Source organism: Chroicocephalus ridibundus, chromosome 7, assembly GCF_963924245.1.
Source record: "Chroicocephalus ridibundus chromosome 7, bChrRid1.1, whole genome shotgun sequence".
Taxonomy (NCBI): domain Eukaryota; kingdom Metazoa; phylum Chordata; class Aves; order Charadriiformes; family Laridae; genus Chroicocephalus; species Chroicocephalus ridibundus.
Window position 1 is genome coordinate 39,508,184 of NC_086290.1, and position 13,322 is coordinate 39,521,505.

Below are 13,322 nucleotides of genomic sequence, written 5' to 3' on the forward strand. Positions count from 1 at the left end.
CCTGTGCCTTCATATTACATCTGTATTTATTCACTTTGTTAATATGCCAGCGTCTGTGTCATTACTTTCTTGTCTCTGTTCATATAAGTTTTATGTGAGGCTGTCTTACATCTTCTGATGTGGTTTTCCCTGCTTTTAATGCACTTCTTTTAATGTACTTTCTCTGTGTACATAATCAGTTCTGTAAAGATTTTGGAGGTTTAATGTGAAGAAGGAAAGGCATGAGACAACTTGGTAAAGATGAGTAGATCTCTTGTAGGTAATGTACTTGACAAAGTGTCAGCTTCATTCCCTGGTATTTAAAATCCCGATTTATGAGTAATCAAATATGATTGGAGATGTGGTATTTTGTTAACAGACAAAATAAATTATTTCCCTTTTTTTTGATCCTGTTATGTTAAAATTTCTACAGCTTTTCCTGTGTCTTAAATCTAATTCACCTTCGTCAACAAAAATACTGTTGTCCTTGTTTGTATAATTTGTACTTCAAATTCTTTAAGAATAAACAAAACACTTATATCTAACCCATCAAGAAAGCATGGTTAGCTATAGTGAAAATAATCTTTTGATGCTGGTAATGTTTTAAGAGTTATTTCTTCAGCTTATCCTATTTTAAAACTTTTGTTGAATATTGGAAACAGAAATGTTTGCTGATAAATGGAATTGCAGGCTAAGGAAAAAAGCCTCAAACCAAATACAAAATGATATAGCACCAGCTATTTCTTAACAGCTGTTAGGAAATTAGTAATGGAAAGTTTTGTTGCAGTGGGTGTGGAAGGAGCTACACCCACATTCCTGAGAGATAAAAATGCAAATAAACATCATCCAAGACCCTATATGCTGTAAACTGCTTTTAAACATCGCTGATCAGGCAGCGCTGTGTGAACTGGACTGCGTGTGCCGCACTGATGTACCAGTGATTACAGTTGATGCATTGTTTTACTTTGATACTGACATTTTAAATAATAGTTTGTTTACACCCTTAACACTCAGAGTTCGAAGAAAGATCACCTTAACTCTGTACGAAAGTTTTAGCATCCTTTAAGTATAAATATTCCTGGGAATACAGGTAACTAGTTAACAGTGCACGGCAGTGATTCCTTAGTTCTTGGTTGAATGTAATGAATACCTCCCTATATTCTGTTATTTAATATACAACTTCACAGAATTTCTGAAATAAAGATTACTTATTTTGCAGGCGTAGCTCCCAGCACTGTCTCCCTTTCTGCCTTGTCTCCCCATTTCATGGATTGCGCCCCAAATGTGTCGTGCCCTCCAGAAGTGGGCACTCAGTTGCTATTTGTTACAGCAAACATAGCTGTGGTGTACAGCAACCTATATATGATCTTGATAGTCTCCCTTAGCATTGCACCTCGTTTAGTGTGAGTTAGGATTGCAGTAGGAAGAAGTTGTTAAAGCATATGTGCTGCTATAATATGAGTTTTGGGTTTGCCTTCTTTCTGCATGAGAATTATTCCTATTTCTGAATGATAGCATGTGATCTGTTCCTAAAAAATCATGAAACAGCTCCTCAAATTCATCCAATTCATGCTTGTGTTAGTTGCACAGAAACAAACCCTATTTGTTTCTGTTTTAAAACTATATATGTTTTAAAAACAAATCACTTGGAATGAATAGTTTAAGTGACAGGGCCAGGGTAAAGATTAAACCCAAGCTTTTTAGGCAGTGAGTGTTCCTTGTGTAACAGCTGCTGACTGGCAAAGCAGCCCCCAGAGCACAAAAAGCGCTTTTTCCTCGGGGGAAATCCCGAGCGCAGGTTGTCCCAAAGGTGGCCCGAAGTTTTGCTGGAGCTGTGCACACCCACGGGAGCTTTGGATGCTTCCTTCTCTGAGCACAAAGCAGTTAAAGTTTAAGGTACATGCCGGGAAAGGTAGTAGCAAATTCATACTGAGAATCAAAACACATTTCATGGGACTTACATTTGAAAACAGATTTTGTGCAGCAGCAGCTTAAATGGAGATAACCTATTTCCTAGTGCATGAGATCATCGGGAGAAGTTACACATGTGAAGAAGAATAAACACTTGCACCCATGTTTCATTTAAGTCCCAGCTAACGACTACATGAAAGGAACTTAAATATTATATAGGGCAGGCATTGAAAGTCGGACCTTCAAAGTTAAATCCTATGCTCTCTGGTTTAAGAGTAGCAAGGAGTATTTTATAATGTAGCCATCCCGGCTTGCTCATAACTCTGTATATGCCTGTCTTTCTTGGTTATAATGGAAGTCTTATGACTGAAGGCTTTTAAAAATCATAATCGCCTCTCAGAATACAGAGGAAGGAAGCAAAAATTATCTTACATATGATGTAGTGGTCCAGGGAGTCTATTTTTTGAATTTAGAGGAATTTCAGTGCTTTACGTAAAACTGAGAACACAGAGCACAGCTTTATGAAGCGAGGGAGATGAAGCAGCGTATTCAGTTTTAACTTGTCATATGGAAATAACCAACTGGAAACAATTTATTAATTCACTCTCATAATTGATTGCTTTTGCTGAGAGGAAAATCATATTTAACGCCATCAGTCTTTAATTTAAAATCTTGCAGCTTTTTGGAGGGCACTTTTTCATATTGAGTGTTATGACTGCTTTAACTCATTTCAATTCGTATTTCAGGGAAGAGACTTAATTAGTAGATGGATATTGCAAGTTAAATAATTGGATTCTTGCAGTGCTGTGAGACTGTAATACATAGATAAACAGAATGGCTGTTCAGTAAAACCTGTGGGTTTTTTTGTGTTTTTACTTGTAATTGTTTAAGTGATCTGTCTGGTTCCTCTACAAAACGTTGAAAAACATGAAAATTAAATGATATTTCATTGTCTGTTTAAAAAAAAAAAATAATAAAATCCATGTGAACTATTTTATGCCTTTGTATTCACATATGCCTCTTCCATTTTATCCACCAGTGTCTAATGCTAGTGTTTTGCTTCTTTTTTTGTTTCTTTATTTTGTTGCTTTTGTTTGAATGTATTATTGTGTTTATATGGAACTGGTCAAAGAACCGTTACTGTATTTTATGTTTGTATCTACATTTTATTTTGCATGCTTAACGTGGCTTTGCCTGGATATTCTTTTTGGTAAGTTCAGAATTTAAAAGCATAATGTTTTTCTGTAGTAAAGTTTGTAACCTGCCACCTTCTTTTCTCCCACCTCAAGAAACGTCATTGTTTTTTTGTCATACTGATTTGTGCTCCCGTACTGTTCTGCTTTTGCTAATTATACATATAACACTGTTTTCCTAACGACCCATTTTCATCCCTAGCTGAGCTAAACAATATGACTTTGGTACTAATGTGTACTAATTCGACTTTTGTCTTCAAAGTATAGTCAACAGCTGTTAACATGATCTGTTCTGAGATCTCTGTGTGTGTTTGAGACACACAGAACCTCAGTCTTAGAAAACCATGTTAAGGCTTCTTTGCGTAGCCTGGTGGTTACTCTGCGCTTCAGAGGTAGTATTTTTCAAGCAGTGTTCTCCAGATCTTCTAAGAACAGTGTGCATGTTTATGTTTCTCTTTTAGCAACAGCTTGCTCAGCTCCAGAAAGAAAAATCAGAGATTCTGAAGAACCTGGCATTATACTACTTCACTTTTGTCGATGTTATGGAATTTAAGGTAAGGTATTGCAAATATGTCAGTTGTGCTGTGACGTCAGGTTTCTGTCTTTATTTATGAAGTAACACTATATAATGAAATAGATGAACTTCTAGCCCTGTTCTTTAAAAAAAAATTATAAATAAATTAGTCTCCATCACTAAGCAGAGTAAAGTGATTTACTTAGATATTTTTAAACTACACTTCTTTTTTTTTTCCCCAAGGACCATGTTTGTGAGCTGCTGAACACTATTGATGTTTGCCAGGTCTTCTTTGATATCGTAAGTTTCTGGGTTTAAACTTTCAAATACTGCTTAAAAACGTTTCTAGTTGGAGTCCTTTGTAGACAATTAGAAGGACTTGTTTACGTTAGCCCAAGAAACATGACATCTCTAGTTGTAAACACAAGAGAAAAATATTTTAATCTTCAGATCTTTAACTTTTATAAATAGCTTGAAATCAGAAGATAGACAATTTTGAACAGGCTACTTATGGACAGTAGTAACAGTGTTGTCTGTTACCAGACATACAAATCGTTCTGTAATTTTTGCTGTATTGTATCTGCAAGTTCATTCTTAGAGGTTTACTGTCATCTACATGCTTAAGCCATGTAGGCTTACAAAACAGGAATATTACTGCTGTCCACCTAAGAGATATGTGAGGAGTTCAATTCTGGTGTTGACTAAAGCAAGTGCAAAAGCAGCTAAAAGGGTTCCATTTAAAAAACAAAACCCAACAAACCAAAACCACCAAATACCAAAAAAACCCTCAAACACATTTTCTTTTTTGTTTCAGCTTTCTTTTTTAACGTGCATAATGTCACCTTGCTAAATGTAGTCATTATTCTAAATTTTGGCTGACTTAGTTTCACACAAAGAGGAGCAGGTATATATCCTGTGGAATGATCTCACCAGGCCAGTGGGATATGTGATAGTTTCTTACATTACAGAGTCTTATTAAAATACAATTCACAGCCAAGGCACTTGCTGACTGCTTAGTAATATCCAAGAAAAGTTTTCCTATCTGACAGCTAACCTGTGACGCTTGAGCCTGGAAAGATTTATTTGCATGCTTACTTTCATGAACGCACAGTTCTGGGGATTTGAGTGAATCAACTATGATTCAAAGTCTGTATGCAGACAGAACAAAAACTTTGGTCAAGACAGTCCATTTTATCTAAAAAAAAAAAAAAAAGGCTGAAAATTGGTGGAAAGGTAAGAAAAAGTTTTGTACTTGTTTCTGAAAGTTTTAGAATGATAATTTACTGTTTTTTATCTCTAGACTGTAAACTTTGATTTAACAAAGAACTACCTAGATTTGATTATAACCTACACAACTCTAATGATTTTGCTGTCTCGAATTGAAGAAAGGAAGGCTATCATTGGATTGTATAACTATGCCCATGAAATGACGCATGGAGCAAGGTAAAAAGTCTGTTGTGTAGGAAATGTGTTTAATAATAATAATAATAATAATGACTGCATCTGAGTGAATTGTTTGTTGTTGCTTTTAGTGACAGAGAATATCCACGCCTTGGCCAGATGATTGTGGATTATGAAAATCCTTTAAAGAAAATGATGGAGGAATTTGTACCTCACAGTAAAGTATGTAACTACTTTTCACAGGAACATAGTAACCTTAGTTGAGAGGAGCAGAGATAAAAAAGTAAATATGCAAGAGTTTGTTTTGTCAAAAGCCATTAGGTGTAATTTTTACAGGAGATTTTACTTATAATGCATGTCTGGGGCTGGTGATTGATACCGTATTAAATAAGAGAACCTATTAGAAATACAGGAATGCTAAGACCCATTGGTAAGGTTCCATTTTATTCACTAAGGATTAGAAAATTATTAAAAGTCAGTTGTGGCTCATCTGAGGATAGCTACATCTGTGTTGTATTTTCATTTGTAGTTTGAAATTAAGGAGATTCCTAATGTTTATATGAAACCGGTTTTTTGCTGGTTTACCATCCTAGATGAATGTGTGTTTTTCTATGTGGTAACCTGGGAGATTTTGCTTTGGATTGTCCTTAAACTGGGGGTGCTGAAGATTGCTGCCTCTAATAATATCTCCTATACTCCAAAGCTGACGTTGCGTACCCTGCTCGCTTGACTTTGCTAAGTTAAAGGAACCCAATCCCTTTAGCCTTTTCTGTATAAATGTTTTTAAGATTTTATTCTTACACAGCTGGTTGTGCTGCAGTTCTGATTTTTCTAGGCTGTATTTTTTTATGCAAATACCTTGGAAAAGTGTCAGAAGCCTCACCCAAGTCAATGTATATCCTGTTTATCACTTCCCATTTGTCCACTAGGCTTGCTCCTTGTCAAAGGAAACTAGATTTGTTTGGTCAGTACTGACTGACTGTCCTTTATAAAGGTGTTATTTTCTTCATGCTTGCAAATTGATTGCTTAACAACTTATTTTGGAGTCTTTGGCAGGAGTTTAAGTTAAATACTAAGTTATTGCCTGAAGTTTTTAAGGTTTTGGGGTTGGTTTTTGCCCTGTTTCGAAGTCTAGGTACTAGTTGTGTTTTCCTTTTCTAATTCTCTTGAGATTTTACTTAATTTCCTTAAACTTTTTAAGATAGTGACTAGAAGTTCAGAGTGTTTTTAAGCTACTTCTCGAAGTGCTCTGAAGTGAAATAGTTTTGAATGCATCTCTTTTGTCTGTGTTGTCTTATTTTTGATAGACTTTCTTCTGCACAATTCCCATCTTCTTAAGACTTAATTAGCTGAGAATCTCATTTGCAATTAATCTTTTCTTGTACACATTTTAGCAAAGATGCTTCACGTTTCAGTATTATTTTTGTTTATGTTCTCGTATTTAATAACGCACCAGTCCTTTCCCTTGAAATGTCTTGTAAAGCCATTTTTCATTCTGATTTTGGTCTTCAGCTTACCCTGGTAGAGGTATAGATTGGGATCAGGGATCCCTTCAGGCACCACGCTATAGAAACAGATACTTAGGTTACACTCTTACGGAACTGCACGCTCCTTCCATTATCTCACTGCTTTGCAGTAAACCTGGCAGTTGTTTAGTCCTTTAAATTAGCTTCAGCAGATGACTTTTTGTCTGAGTGACCTCTTTGCTGGCATAATGCTTAGCACTGGCTCCCTGCGGACTCATACAAACACCAGTATTGATGCAAAAGACTAGGAAAAGGTGTGGAACAGCACTTACTCAGATAAGCTTTATCTGCTATGAAGATGCTCCTGTAGACAGTATCTGTTCAAAATAATTATAATTTGCTAGTGGAGAGAGAAGGACATACTAAATGAAGTGGCAGAGAAGGTAATAACGTAGCAAATGGGATGCTTGAATAAATAAGGAACAACTGTCAGTTGTATATTTGTTGTCCCCTGTTGATTTTTTTTTCATGTCCTCTAATTCTGAACTCCCAGTTTTAGAAGTCTAATTAAAAAAATAATTAAAAAAATAAAAACCTCATGCTTCTCTTCATCCCTCTCAGCCTGGAATAGTCTTTGTGTGTGAAATTAACTAGATGCAGTGGATTTTAACCTCAAGTTTAATTTCATAACTAGCTCAGTAAAATGTTTTGATTATTGGTAGTAATACTGCTGAGAAAACAGGGCTACTGACAAAATAGTACTTGTGCTTGGAGTATGACAGTGTCAATACACAGTTCACAACGTGAAGTAAAGAACTTGGATATTTATTCAAGACTCAGCCTTGAGGTCATCTTCAAACTAATCATTGCTCTCCTTTTCAGTCCCTTTCAGATGCTCTGATTTCACTCCAGATGGTCTATCCTCGAAGAAATCTCTCAGCTGACCAGTGGAGAAATGCACAACTACTGAGCCTCATCAGTGCCCCCAGTACAATGCTGAATCCTGCACAGTCGGACACAGTATGGCCCTTTAATTTGCATTATATTAAAACTCTATCATTGAATGATTCTGTGATTACATGGTGAAGTTAAGCAAGGTTTTAATTAAAGTAATATAGGAATGTTTTGTTTTCTATGTGATTACCTTTATGTGGCTTTTGATCAGAGAAGTAGATAGGTTAGTTGGGAGAGCTGAATACTTCAGTACGCGGGAAAAGTTTTCTCCCATTAATTAAAACTTCTGTTAGTTAGCTCATGCCTTCTTTTTCGGTATTTGCTAATCAAAAGATGAAAAGAAGCAATGTTAACTTCTGCAGTGTAAAAGGAAGGAATCCTGTGTACTGTCTCAGATGTTTTGGGTCAACAGACTGGAAATAGAACTGATACTTCCTTTAAAATGTTTACTATTTGCATTTGCTCTTAGTTGTAATATGAATGGTCATCTTTGTGAAAAAAATTGTGTTAACACCTGTCAGGCTGTGATTGGCATACATCAAAAGCCTTTAGTTCTTTAATATTCTTAAATACAATGTTTGAAGATAAACATTTGCCAAAACTTGTTCACAGTTTTGTTCAAGGTATTGGATGGTATGGAAGCTCATTTAATGTTCAAACCCTCGGTTTCTAGAGGGTTGAAACACGGCCCTGTTAGTAATCGGAATCAGTCTTCCATGATTCATCAGCGTTTAAGGCTTTATTCATCCTTTTTTCTAAAAAATGCTTCTTGTGAAATGCATTGTCTTTTATATAATTAGTTGGCTACAAATTGCTGTTTTTTCAACAGATGCCATGTGAATACCTCTCTCTGGATGCAATGGAAAAATGGATCATTTGTGAGTAAAAGATTCTGAAACAGCTTGTGGTTGTATAACTTGATTAATCTTGGTTGTATGCATCCATCAGCATATGATGGAATGGATTTTGTCAGCAGTTTATTCCAGACTTTGACTAACAGTGAGGGTTTTAGTAATTCCGATGAAAATAGCTGAGTAGTATCAGCATGAAGTAATTCATGTTACAAAAATATTACAAAAATATCGCCACTAGAATGGGGTGGGCTATTTTTTTATATATAAAACTGTGTTATCCACTAAAAGTTTATCAATGAACTATTTGAACTATGCATAATAATCTCACTGTTCTCTCACTGTCTTTGTGCATCTGGTTTGTGACATAAATCAATGTGAACTTGTGAAGTTGGATTTATTTTGTGCCATGGAATCCTAAATAGTGACGCTACAGCTTTGAACCTGTGGAAACTTGCACTTCAAAGCAGCTCTTGCTTGGCTCTTTTTCGAGATGAAGTATTCCATATTCACAAAGCTGCAGAAGACTTGTTTGTAAACATAAGAGGGTAAGTTTTTGTTCTCTTTTTCTCCTTTCAGAACCTCTGTTTAAAAAAGTATCATTTCTTGAAGAAGTGTTTGAAAATGCTCCTTCCATTTCATATAAGTTCTATTTGAAGATAGTCAGTACACAGACATTTTTGCCTAGTATCTCGACTGTTTCTTTAATGCATAACTTCCAGGAGCCTGATTTCATAACAGTCGTGCCTTTTTTTATCTCGGTTCTGAACAACTCCGGTGAATCAGTCTCTAAAATGGCAAAAGTTAAAATTAATGATCTCGCCCACAAATCTTAATCTAGGGAAGAGAAATGATGTCATGAATGCAGAGTTTGCTTGAAAAGTTGCAACTGTCTGCCATTGTTTCTGCAATATATCATATGAAAACTGCAGTAACAAAGTTGAGGTCTTTACCAGCTAATACCAGGACCACTTCAATGAAGAGAATTTTCAGTTTGGGTATCCAGTTTTAGCATTTAGCTCTGAGCAGGGAAATACGTCTTGTGGGAGCTTTTTGCCGTATCCTACTTGCTATGGTATTGCGGCTCCTCACAAGTCACAGCTCTTTCTAAATTGTACTACCAATACTTATTAACGTATTGGATTATTTTTTTACTTGCAGCTACAACAAGCGTATTAATGACATCAGAGAGTGCAAAGAAGCTGCTGTTTCACATGCGTAAGTGTCTTACAAAGTTTTCTTGACAGATTTTAGTGTTATTTTTCTTAGTGAAGTTATAAAGAATGTATAAACAGGATTTCTTGAATGCTGACTGAATTGCGCATTTTCGATCAGTACATGATCTCATTTGTTCTTTTAAATCTGGATTTACTTAATGGTATGCCATTATCCATTTAAATTCCCAAGTTTTAGATTATTTTTCAAATTTTCAGGACAGAAACATTTAGTTTATATATTCTCCAGTTTTTGTCTAATTAGTTAACTATGTCTGTGTGTGAACTGTGAATGCAAACTGAATCGAGATGTTTTAGTGGAGTCAAATGCAAATCACAGACCAGGGGCAGAGAACTTGTTTTTTAAATTTAATCATAGTTCAGGAATAGACAGCATTGGTGATGGGGATGCCAATTTTGATTGAACCACATCCTTTGAAATTCTGAACTTTTGAAGTTGGTATGATATGAGCTGCCTATGCTTGGGCTTAAGCGTTTGGAAAAATCAAGTGTTTTGTGGTTAGCAGAGTGGATGATGTTTCAGTTTAATTCTTTTGATGCAGTGGTTCAATGCACAGAGAGAGGCGCAAGTTCTTACGTTCTGCACTCAAAGAACTGGCTACTGTCCTGTCTGATCAGCCAGGTCTGCTGGGTCCCAAGGTAATTACGGTTCTTACGTTTTGCATTTATGCAATCTCTCTTTTTGTTTCTCAGTGATAATAGGACATTTTGTTTCTTTTGTGGGGGGAAACACTTTATTCTGAGAGAAAACCTACTCAACAACTTCTCTTTTTCAGGCACTTTTTGTATTTATGGCACTATCCTTTGCTCGTGATGAAATTATTTGGCTTCTTCGTCATGCAGATAATATGCCAAAGAAGAGTGCAGATGACTTCATAGATAAGTATGTTAACAATTTTTAGTGTGATACCTTAAATATTCATGAGAATTTCACAGATGAAGGCGAGGGAATCTTGGAAAAGGATGGCTATATGGAAGAGTTGAGACTGTTCAGAAAATCCTTACCTGGGAATCCCAGAAACTGAAGCACATCATTGGAAGTTTCTTTTCTCTAGAAAATGTGTTTATAAAATAAAAATAGTTTATAAAAGTTTTATACTTTTTTTTCCTTTAAGGAAGCAAAACAAACAAACAAAAATCTTTATTGTGTGTCTTTAGTGTTAATGATTTGCATTGAACAAATCAGTGGTGGGGGGAAAGAAACTGTCAAAAAGCTTGATCTGTTGATTCGTAGAATGTCTCCTGTATTGTAGCAACACCGTCTTTCAAATCAGATGAGATTTATTTATATGATACAGCATTAGTATAATCATAAACAGAAGGTAAAATGAGAAATGGTTTTAAGAGACTTATGAGTAAGCGGAAGGGCACTAGTTTTCTTTGAGTTGTTCTCAAGATTATTGAACACAAGATTGAACTGAAAAGCTGTGGGCTCAGTGCAGGAGTTTAAACGAGAAGTGACAATCACGAGGCTAGAGCAGAAAAACCTTGGGTTTTCTTCACTGTACTAGGGATGGTGGTCCCACAGCCACTCTGAAACAAGTATTTAACCATCCTCATGGTTTTAAAAACCAAACAGCCAAGCTAAAACAAACCCAACAGAAAAGCAGTTATTACAATTGTATTCTTCAGATTTAACCACTTTTTGAGATTTTATTTTTTTTCCAAATAGAGTGTTATAGAAGGGCTTCTTCAAGAAAATAAGTGGAGAGTTATACAGACCTTTGAGGATTACCATGAAGGCATCCTGCTAATTTATCTCCTGATGAGTGGATTTTACCTTGCAGAGAAAATTACCTATGTAAACTCTTTTTACAATGTGAACAAATATTTTAATACAGAAATTGCCTATTAGTAATAGTTTTAAAGGCAAGGTGTTAGGAGGAAATCCCCTTGAGAAGCATTCCACTGGTAGAAATTGTCTGTATTATTTTTGGATGTTTTCTTACTTGTAAGCTTTTCCTTGTCTTCTTGCCTAGGCACATAGCCGAGTTGATATTCTACATGGAGGAGCTCAGAGCACATGTGCGAAAATACGGTCCCGTGATGCAGAGATACTATGTACAGTATCTCTCTGGCTTTGATGCAGTGGTCTTAAATGAGCTTGTTCAGGTATGTCAAAACTCTGGTTTTGGGTTCTCAAATGCAAACTTTAAAAAGGGCGTTTTGTCCGAAGTGTCTTTATGAAATGCAACCTGGTTTGAATGTTGCGGAATAAGGCAAATTAGCTTAACTTGCTGTTTAATTCTGGGAGGTAGAGTTGTGCTTTTGGTTGTTATGTGACTGCTTAAATCAGCAGTGTTATGTTGAGAGACAATGAAACAAGTACTGCCACTGAAGGAGCGTTGTAGAAACTTTTTCTTACTTGGCCTGACAAAGAAATGATAGGCTTTCTGAACTGTTTATTTCCTAGTGACCACTAGATGGAGCGCAAATTTTGTGACTAGGTCAGCTGCTCAAACTTGACAAGTTTGTCCTGTAAGCTTTTTTTGTTGTGTTCAAATATTAATTTCACACTTCAAGCATTACATCAATTACCAGAAGGTGGAACTTATGTACTCTACTGCTTATTTAAACAAACTATTTAAACAGTTTAAATACCAGTTTGTATCACTGTTTAAATTATTAAATGTAACTGGATCCTTGGGTTTATTTCGAGACCAAAACAATTGCATTTGGGACTCTTTTGCTTATATCTCTATATACTTGTTAACAAGTGGGTCTTTTTTTTTTTTTTTTTTAGAGTGACAGAATTAAATTTTTTTTACATTTGTCATCGATTCCTGGGAAATTATTTCCTTGATTTGATGAATGCCTTTTGAATGCTGTACAAGTGGCACAAGTGTTGTGTGTTTAGATAGGATAATACGTAGAATCAAACTGAAATGAAGGGACAAAAATTGGCTTGAATTTTAGTTGTGATTAATTTATAACAGGTACCAAGTATGAGACTTTGACAAATGATTGAGTGATAATTTGGATTTTTCAGCCTTTGTATTAAAATGTCAGTCATATCTGGAATTATGAGAAACGTCTCTATTGTATTATTTAAGGGAAATATGATCTTATCAATTGCTAAAACTGCTTTTTCATGAACTGTTGCATTTTATAAAATTTGCAAACTTGATACCCCATCTTTCAGGTGGTATCAATCATTGGAGTCAATGTTGGTAAAAACCTGTTGAGAGAGGGTTTTATGGGAAGCTGATGTGGGCTCCGTTATATCCTGCCGTGGACAGTTTTTCTTTGCAGACAGATCAGGTGTCTCTAGAGTTTGGAAAAATGTTTGGGGTCTGATGTATAACAGGAAAATGTTTGGTGTCCGTTTTGTAAATGACTACAGCTTGAAAATGAGTGGGCACATTTACTGGCAGATTTTTCTGTTTAAAGCAGATGTTGGTTTGGAATCAAGCTTTTCTAGGTATCTGTCAGCAACCAATGAATTAAAAAGTGAAAGCTGTTAAATAGCACTACTTGACATATTCCATCGATTAAGTTACCTTATGTAAATTTTTGTATATTTCAGAGTATAGCTGATAAATTGGGCATGGGCATTGTTTCATAAACCATGTTTGAAATAATAATAGCAATAACGTTTATTTCAGAATCTTTCAGTGTGCCCAGAGGATGAATCAATCATCATGTCCTCTTTTGTAAACACAATGACTTCACTAAGCGTGAAACAAGGTACGTTTAAACCAGCTTGGGAAAATTGTAGCAGAATGGAGGATTCCTCTGGAAAGCTTCATCACCTTTTCTTTCATGCAATCGGTAGAAGCACATAACTTGCATAAACTGAATTTGTTCACTTGTTTCTT

The 13,322-nt window shown here is 35.6% G+C and overlaps 1 protein-coding gene across 4 annotated transcripts in view; it reads left to right on the forward strand.

Annotated features, from left to right (window-relative positions):
* The window catches only part of NCKAP1 (NCK associated protein 1), a 60,351-nt gene that overhangs the window by 20,050 nt on the left and 26,979 nt on the right, over window positions 1-13,322 (forward strand). For 2 of the 4 annotated variants that reach the window (XM_063340560.1, XM_063340563.1), the window contains 12 exons: window positions 3,545-3,637; window positions 3,841-3,897; window positions 4,898-5,040; window positions 5,130-5,220; window positions 7,347-7,484; window positions 8,248-8,296; window positions 8,661-8,817; window positions 9,431-9,487; window positions 10,047-10,143; window positions 10,281-10,387; window positions 11,484-11,616; window positions 13,110-13,191. In XM_063340560.1, coding sequence (XP_063196630.1) covers window positions 3,545-3,637; window positions 3,841-3,897; window positions 4,898-5,040; window positions 5,130-5,220; window positions 7,347-7,484; window positions 8,248-8,296; window positions 8,661-8,817; window positions 9,431-9,487; window positions 10,047-10,143; window positions 10,281-10,387; window positions 11,484-11,616; window positions 13,110-13,191 — 1,204 coding nt within the window. The remainder of the gene's footprint in view (window positions 1-3,544; window positions 3,638-3,840; window positions 3,898-4,897; window positions 5,041-5,129; window positions 5,221-7,346; window positions 7,485-8,247; window positions 8,297-8,660; window positions 8,818-9,430; window positions 9,488-10,046; window positions 10,144-10,280; window positions 10,388-11,483; window positions 11,617-13,109; window positions 13,192-13,322) is intronic. The other 2 variants (XM_063340561.1, XM_063340564.1) reach the window with 1 other exon arrangement.